This window comes from Argopecten irradians, chromosome 12, assembly GCF_041381155.1.
Source record: "Argopecten irradians isolate NY chromosome 12, Ai_NY, whole genome shotgun sequence".
Classification (NCBI taxonomy): Eukaryota; Metazoa; Mollusca; class Bivalvia; order Pectinida; family Pectinidae; genus Argopecten; species Argopecten irradians.
The window spans coordinates 23,706,768-23,716,338 of record NC_091145.1 but is presented as its reverse complement, the minus strand read 5'-3'; the positions used below and the strand labels follow the sequence as shown (position 1 = coordinate 23,716,338).

The 9,571-nt window shown below is 37.4% G+C and overlaps 1 protein-coding gene across 1 annotated transcript; it reads left to right on the top strand.

Moving 5' to 3' along the window:
• On the top strand, positions 1-9,207 carry LOC138336348 (ETS domain-containing protein Elk-3-like). The gene is made up of 4 exons (XM_069285791.1): positions 1-182; positions 2,942-3,005; positions 3,907-4,020; positions 6,335-9,207. Exons 2-4 carry the CDS (start codon positions 2,999-3,001, stop codon positions 7,339-7,341), a joined length of 1,128 nt encoding a protein of 375 aa, XP_069141892.1. The 5' UTR covers positions 1-182; positions 2,942-2,998; the 3' UTR covers positions 7,342-9,207.
• Positions 9,208-9,571: the final 364 nt, after the last annotated feature.

Sequence of the window (9,571 nt, the reverse complement as noted above, 5' to 3'; positions counted from 1 at the left end):
GTAAACAGTGACTTCCGGGTCATGTGGTGAGTCATTTTAGAACCAAAGGTAGCAAGTCACTTTGTAATCACTCGGATTAACACTTCCAAACGATAATTTTAGAAAAACTGATTATTGACGAGATTGGATAATACTTCTGAATACCGACTTTGGACATAAGTGAGAGGATTCGACACAGACAGGTTGGTGAAGGCGAGACATTTTCTCTGTATACCTATAGATACACATGTCTATATTAACCTCCATGTTGTAGACCTAATCTCAGTCCCTAGGTTGGGATCACACGTGAAAACATCACGTGAGTTAGGTACCAGTAACACTGGCATGGTAACACACTACAATGATAAAACATTTTATGTGTATTTACATCGATCAATGTGTATTTAAATGATTTTCATGTAAGCATACATCGCCATACAGACACACATGGACTTGTATACATATAAATCTACGTTGTACCAACATGCATCTGTGTCAGTGTACACAACTCTACATCTCCTAGGATTTACATTGTTATTATATTCATGAACTTTTTGTACTTAGTATCGATCTTACTAATGACTGATAATAATAGATTGTATGGTGTCTATGTACAAAGACTGGTTGTAATCTAGATGTTATTGGGATTATACTTTTGTAAAGTATCCTTGCTTTGTTGAAAATTGTTGAGCACGATTGGAATTTTTGTAAGTCTCTTGTAGGTATTTTAGGCCAGTAAAGGTTTGAATATCCCTTGAGTAACTGTCACATAGTATATATCCTATCCAATTATGTACAGATAGTTTTGCGTCTGATCACGTTCATAACCCAAAGTTCAAGGTATTTTACAGTAAAGTGAAATTTAATACTATAATCATTGGACTATTTCCTTAAATTTCTGACACTTCTACGTAAGAAGATGAAGTGGGAGTACTAACAGTGAGAACATTGAGAATATGTGTATTCAATAAAATAAACGTAACAAACAACACCCTGTTGGAAAATATTCAAGAATTTGGAATTCCCCTAGGGTTGTGTACAGTGTTATCGATCGTGACCTTTACTATATGTAGTGGTGAGGACATAGTTTTAGCGTGACATTTCCCATATGTTATAAAACATGGCTACACACATATATAATATATATCTATTGGTGACATTATCGACAGCTAAGTTGGTACTACCATCTAGCAGTATTAGAAATCAAGATATACCTATACGGCATATTATTGAATGTAACTAGGTATTGTTACGTGTTGCATCACGTGCGAAGATCGATTGTCACATGCACTAGCCATTGCTTTGAGTGGGAGGCGGGGGTGGATGTCGTCCTCAAATACCACTTCAGAACTCAGGGGAGTAATTAACGTCTATATCTGTTTCAGTGTAGATGAAGACATATCCGCGAGCTTAGCTGCAGAAATTAAATAATCTATTAATAGATGTGATCGCTATAATGTGTTTTGTCATTATTGTTAATCGTTGATCCATCATACCGCATCTATGACGTAACGACAGCTGCTGCTGATATGAGCGTGAGGACACACGATATGAAACTGAAACCATATTAATATTTGATAAATCATATGACGTTGTTCGTCTGACTCTATAGATAGTCTTATGTTAGATGATACAGACGTGTATATTGTTTTGGCGAGCGATTAGTTCTGACAGACATGCAGACAATGACTAAATTTTTGAGGTGTAACGCTAGTATTTCCGTAATCGTGCACTTACTCCTTTGTGTTTTTGTAAAGTCATTATAGTATGACTTTCCGGATTCGACAAGGTTTTTTAGGTTTTTTTTTTGTACTCGCTGACCTAACTCTTTGAAATAGAGCCCAGGGGGTCGGCCATTAACTCCGCCTGAGTTTCCGGTTAGAATAGTAAAATTGAGACCTAAGCGACATTCCTAGCGGTAGAGAGATTCACCGTGCCCCCTCGAGTGTGAAGTATTTATTTACCGTTTACGTTATAGCTTAAAACTGGTTTCAATAATAACTACAAACACCTCTAACCCTGTACTGGTCGTCAGCTCTTCACACTGGTTATCAGGATGTTTGTACCCATGATCTTGGCTTTATGTTTTTGTTAGGTGATTTTATAAGTGGATATGTATAGCAACCACACCTAACAAATTTCTTTAACTGTATAAATCAAATATTTGATAATTCGGTTATTATTATCATGTCTTTAAGAATTTGTGTTGTATCGTGTGTCTTGTACATATATCGACCCCTTTCTATTACGACACCTTACTAAAGTGACAGTTTAGTATTTGCCTAAACGCTTCTGCTGTCTGTCGCTTTTACCAGAATTGAATAGTATGGTAAAATGTTAGAGGCACTGCGGCATTTCATACAAAACGACAAGGTTCGGAAAAAACCAACAATTTGACCAATTTCATAACGATGAATCAAGGATTTATAATAAGTATCCTTTATAAATCTTTGGTTAAATATGAAACGTTTACACAGTCTCTTTCCGAGCGAGGGTTAGTCAGACCACAGGCTTTTGACTCTATAATTTTTTTCTCCATATAGTTTTACACACACATATTATAGAAAATATCTATAGAGTCAATAGCCTGTGGTCAATTGTCCAGTCAGACTGTTATCTCTACATCAGCCCCTAGACCTGAGGCTGGACTCCCCCCTTATCCCGCCGGGATATACCGAAGTCATTTATGCCCCCCTACCCCCGGGAACTGAGTGAGCCCGACCCTGTGACACATTATGAAGAGATAAAATATAAATCCCCGACTGTGGTAATCCTACTTGTCACTATATGACATATCGATACTTGATTTCCACAGTTTGTGTACATTTATTTGTTTATTGTAATATTTCCGCGTTGAGCGGGATTTATAATTTGTGCCAACAACTTGTTTCCTTCAACCGTTCACTTCCCTGTGTGATCGTGTCCTATTTCACAACTTATACCACTTTTGTTTCCTCAACAGAACGACCTACAGCGATCTCCTAAACAGACAAGATATTTCTGGTATTGACAGCGTAGGATGGAAGGTAAGATATTTATTCTTAACACTGCCAGACTTTCTATTGACCGTCAGACCAGGACAAGGTGTCGTCGCAACTCGGGACCACTAACCGAATTTAAATACATATTGAGTTAGATAATATGTGTAGGCAAGAAGTATATCAGGAATTTGGGTTCCATTGCTACGATTGGTAGATTTTAAGATAGAATTAATCCTATCACCAGTAACATCAAAAAGGGTGTTTTTTACATTATTTATTTTACATTATTTAAACACGGGCGATTTTTTTGATGATGACTTTGAGAAACGAAAGTGTAATTCTGTCCTACTCCAAGTAACAGTTTATCAATGTTCTCATAACGTAATCATTGAGATAAAACATTTAGATATGGAGCTAATGTTTAACCCTCACGCAGCCTCCCCTGATAAGACTGCGTCAACGTAGCCTTATAGTTTTTAGAGCAAGGAAAGTTTCTTTTCGTTAAAAACATGGAGCTACACGTACATTTGGTGGTCTCCGTATTTACGTTGTGATGATCGTAAAGCCTAAATCGCCAGTTTTATGTGTCTGCTATATCTGCATTCCGACTTATGTGTGAAATTCCGATTAAAAAATTCCAAATATTTGGCCTCGTGCGTGATCCAGCATCGCACAACTCTGTGGCGGAGATTACGTCTGCTCCCCGTTTCAAAGTTTTCCCCCGTGCACGGCCTCCCGTATGTGTCGAAGTAGATATGTCGATAAGACAAACATCTAAAACAGTGGACCCCTGTAATTCTAGCCCCAAACGTCTGCTTCCAGATCCGTACTACTCCACTTTTTCATTAGAATTTCAAGAATGTCCCAAATCTGCGACTTGTCGAGTCAGTAACGCGGAAGATTTTATCCACTGTTTATGTTTAGAATTTTTCTTTCAATTTTTCAGATGTGAGACATTATACAGCATCCCCCGCTTTGTCCGATGTGTCTTCTCGTAACTCCTCGGACTCCACTGAACCTTTGACCAAGCGACTGTGCCTTTCGGCGCCTGTATCAAAGGGTATGTATTTTTTCAGAGGCAGACGACAGGGGAGCCTGAGTCTATTAGGTACAGCCCCGAGTCTTTGTGAGATAATATTACCACACTTGTGGTAGCGTATGTCACGGAACTGAGAGGCTCTCGGATATGTACGTTCACAGATGTCAGTTGTGATTGATCAAATTCAGTATTATTGGATTGTCGAAGTATAATGGTACGGTAAGTGTTTATAAGTAATTATAGATCAATAATATACATATATCCAAGACAAACTAAGAAAAGGTTGATATAGTGGATCCAGTTTAAACGAAGACGTTTCAATTGAAGTTCAGCCGTTAAATATTTAAAGCACGATCATTTGTTTGAAGGTTAAATTTTAAATGGTAAATTAGTTCTTTAAAACATGACAAAATCCATTGACTTGTATTGGAATGTCATTTCTCATATTGATATGCAATACCCTTATAGAGAATAATAAGACGACGCCAGCAGTTACCAACAACCACAATAATGTTTTGATTGCGTTTGAAATTAAAATTGTCATCATTAGGTTACATGCATTTGGTAATTGTGTTATTATTAAGTCTCCTTTTAATGAAGATGTAAGTAATGAAGCTGTGGTGACAGGCCAGAATGCTTGAACACGAAATATAGACCACACAGCAGACAGTATAGAGCCCAGACATGGTCGCTAATCATTACCACATTTCTCACGACTACACAAAGAGTACAGTCACAGGGACGCATGTTATCAGCCCCAGACTCGGCTATGTTTACAATGAGTCTAATACACATATCGGGACTAGGGACTTAGGTATTTAATGAAGTCCCTGTGTTAATTAGATTTTGTAGATAGAATCATTCCCATGTACATTTGTATAGGTAATTGTGGTGCCTTATTATATTGGTGGATGTCTTTTGTGTGTAAAGAAAGCGCAAGTGTCTGTTCCTCCAGTTTCTGATGGCGTCCCCGCTTCTGGACCTCGTTTACTAACCTGAAATATTGTCAATGTAGTCTTTTATTTATCTTCGGACATCTCGTCCCCATACTAAGGATCGAATTGATGTAATGTTTGAATCTGTTGGAGTTTCCATTTATTATTTCTATTGGTAGTTTATCACGATTAGCTATCCATAGTCGATAAGATATTTGTAGTCGGTTAATAATAAATAACGACTGTCGTTGTTTTCATATTAGTGAATACATCGTTAAGTTTATGAGCATTTTATCACGTTTAAAGCTATATATAGAGTCATTTGATAATGTACTTGATGATGCTGGAGGATGTTTTGATATGCTGGCAATTGATCATGAGCAGTGAGTTACATTGGTAAATCATGTCCATAATGTGTATATAGTAATACAGTATTACGGGTCGTATATGTATGTTACAGGGTATTGTATCATGCATCTTTCTCATCTTCGGCTTTGTAAAATCTGATTGAATATGTTAGTAAAGTCTGATTGAATATGTTACCAGTTTTAGTCTCTCCCGATACAAGGACGATCTACATTTTCACTGCGTATACGGTAGTATGAACTCATTTGGCGACAAACGAGGTTTCGCTTTTAAAGAGTTCCATATACATGTAGAATACATGTATGTGGTTGCCAATTGCGTTCATACTACTATTTACAGTCAAAATGAAGATCCATCCTTAAAGATGCTCCACCTCCGACAGAGCATAAATGATATTCCTCAGTTGAACAATAATTGGTGTTTGATCGTGTATATATATGTCTAATTAACACAAAAATAATATGAAATAATTTATTTCGCCTTTGGTGCATGCGCAATCATACTTCGTTCCATATAGGATATAGTGACACGGAATTTTTTCGGGATGCAATTAATTATTTGTCATATTGTTAACTTGAAGTAAAATTAGAAGCTCAAACTTTTCAATGGTGGTAATGGTGTAAAGTAAGTAACTTTTGTAACTGAAGAAAAATACTAAGTCGTCTGCTCCTGTTTTTGATAGTGAAAAAATACCATTTGTCAGCGGTGGAGCATCTTTAAGTAATGATTGGCTTGATATTCCAGGGAAAGGAATTTATATAAGCTTTAAGCTTGTTTTCCGATCCCGAAATGTGTTTATTTACTGTATTATATGTATCATTATATGAATAAAATACTGTTTAAACTAAGTAATGACTGTAATTTGTTTACCATTGGTTTTTCAAATTTTATTGCCAATCGATTCTGACGCCATGTTTATTTGTTGTCCATCGATCCTGACGCCATGTTTATTTGTTGTCCATCGATCCTGATGCCATATGTTTATTTGTTGTTGTGCATTGATTCTGACAGTCATGTTTATTTGTTTGTTGTAGCCATGGATTCTAACATCACTTTGTGGCAGTTCCTGTTAGAACTATTGGTCAGTAACCAGCACAACCATATTATCCGCTGGACCAACAATGATGGCGAGTTTAAGCTGCTTAACGCCGAGGAGGTGGCGCGCTTGTGGGGACTCCGTAAAAACAAACACAGCATGAACTATGACAAGTTGAGCCGAGCTCTACGCTACTACTACGACAAAAACATCATCAAGAAAGTGATGGGGCAGAAGTTTGTTTACAAATTCGTGTCGTTTCCAGAAATTGTGAAAACTGAACACAAAATACCATTCAAAGCTAAAATGGAAACTTTAGCTCAGGAATATGGTCAAAGAGTTTTGCCACACTTTGCCTCCTACAACTCTGTAGATCTAAAATCGTCGGCAAACATGGCGACCTCTACCAGCAAGGCGACTTGTATTAGCCGTTTACAAACGGAAGTGACGTCAGCAGATAGCACCACTCCGAGTCCTGTGCCAGCCGTGGTGACTTCTGTTAAGGAAGAAAAAGACATTGAATCTCACAGTTCTGTGAAAAGCAGCTTCGTTTCATCTATAATCTCGCGTGGCGTGTCGCCCTCATCTCTATCGCCCCATTCAGCATCGTCGTCATCGTTGTTGTCGTCATCATCTTCAAGTAGCACATCGGGTGTGATATCTAAACCCAAGCCAAACCCCCTCACCCTCAGCATCGCAGACAATTCGTCTACATCTCTCACAAGTGCTATTACGGGACTTCCTGTGCCCAGTCCCAAAATCGGACAGACGAGCTATCCTACGCCTATAGTACTAGCCAGTCCCGTGGGTATGGGCCCGCGTACCCCATTCCTACACTTCTGGAGCTCACTCAGTCCCATAGCCACGATGAGCCCACGTGTTGGGGCCAATTCCGCGTTCCAGTTCCCTTCATTTGCAAGTAGTCACATGACACTGTCTCCCATGGCGATCCCGTCAAACTTTTCAAATGTAGAATCTCTAGCCACACCGGCTTGTGTGTTATGACCATTACAGAAAAATGACCACTAGTTATTTAGATTAAGAATTGGTGCTACACCGTAGCGTAACTAGAGGTAAAAAAACTGGTGACTGTCAGTCTGTCGCCAAGGTGGTAAGCCGTTAACTGGGCAAGGGTCCATGGAATGGTGCCATGACTGTTACTTTGGTTCAAACCCGTAAAGATGGATCAGAAGGGAACGGGTCTTTAGAGTCTTGGATTCCGTATTGGTTCAATGATAAGACAAACCCGTGAATAATGGCTGCTAGGATCTAGGATACCCAAAATCAATGACAATGAGTGCCCTCTGTTAAGATGGTTTGAAAAGTGTCCCATGTTCATAAGAAGGTTGGATCGTGACATTGGTGATCCGACATCACCAGACCCAATATGAACACCCGGATAGAGGGAGAGAGTCCCAGGTGGAAAGTGGTGGACCAGATACTCAAGCACGAACACTGCAGCTATTTCTCATTACTTACACTCTACTTCAAACTTGTAATATACCACGTTGGTTAGTGGCTTCTACGTTATTTGTCTGAACAGAAATCCTCAGTGTTTGTGTTTCAGTCGGATTCTTTTATTGTGTTTGTTTCGTAAAGAAATAATGGTCGTATGTTATTGAATTTGTCCTTAATTCACTACAAAGTGTAATACACAATTTACTACAAAGTGAAATTATTTTTTAAAAATGCGCTACCATAAATCTAGATATACGATCTGTTTAGTGACATGGGTCTTGCTACAAGTTAAATTCAGGCAAGTTTAAGTGATCCTTGCCTTGTCCTTTATTGTTTGTTGATGTGATAATCTTTTGTAACTTTAAAAGTACCAGATTAGCATTTGTAATAAGGGAACAAATGTTTTGTTTATGTTTCACATGTGATACCGGTTAATACACAGGGACCTGACACGAATTTATACTGTTGGTTAAAAATTCGTGTCATGTCCCTGTGGGTACGTATTGTTGTTGGAAGATGGTGTACTGTAAAATAACTTACAATACGATTTTGTTGATTATCAATATTTTGTTTTTATTTCGTTTTCAAAAACGAAGAATGTCCTCAAATACGTACCGTTGAGATGTATATATTAATGAAGGTATGTTTTCGAAGCTTACATAGCATTTATATTTGATTTACTGTGTCTTTTTCTATGTCTCTGTCAGATATAGTAGCACAAATTGGCAATTACCCTGATGTTTAAACGTCTTAGAATTTGCCCAGTTGTGACCGATTTATACCAGCAAGAAAAATGTTTTCATAGTCTTATTCTTGGAAGGTTACAAAAGATACTTCCTTTGATATATAAAATTTAAACCCCTCCGTTAGCCATATCTAAATAAATCAATAAGAATATCTCTTCATTTTTTTCGATTTTGGTGACAGAATCTATCAGTTTTATGAGGGGTATGTACAAATTGAATTTTCGAATGCTGTGAAGCAGGGGGGGGGGACATTATGTTTAATAATGATTTATCCTTATGTTTGATTTATTTTTTATTATTTTAATAGAGGGCACTGATATGGCTAATGGCTAAGTTTATGAAAATATGAAAACTTTTGTCCATTTCGGATAATTAGCTATTGTGCACAGCTGTCGTATCGGGCCCCTCCTGTACGTTTTGTAGTTATTTTCGTTTGATAGTGCTTTTTATATCATTTTGGGTCTAATTATATTTTGGCCGGTTTTGTCGCCTTTATATACTTAAATAATGTACACGACATTAATATTAAATGATGGCCAGCGACTCGGACGAGTATCACGTCTAGGTGGTGCGAATCTTCCTGAAACAAAGGTGTATTTTATACTTCCTGTCATTTTTATGCATTTTATTATTATTGATTAAATAAATAAGACCAATTTAAATTGAATTATCTTCGTGTTGTATTTATTGAAGCTGTTAATTTTCTCCATTTTGGAGGATATGAAACTTATTTATCAAACAAGGAATGCTCACATATCTTTCCCCACTTTAAAAAAAATACATTATAACATTTATACATATAAATGTGTTGAAGCCAGCACTTTACATGATATGAGACAAAGGGAAGTAAATACAATAGACCAGCAAGTTAAGTGGATTTTATCTGGAATCTAGGATCTGAAGGATTTCAAATCCATTTTGATGACTATCTGTAGTGATTAAAAGATGCTGAAACTAATCTGATTAAAGTACAGATCCTGACATCAACTCCGTTCAATACAGGATCTGACAACATCCCAACCAATGTATTT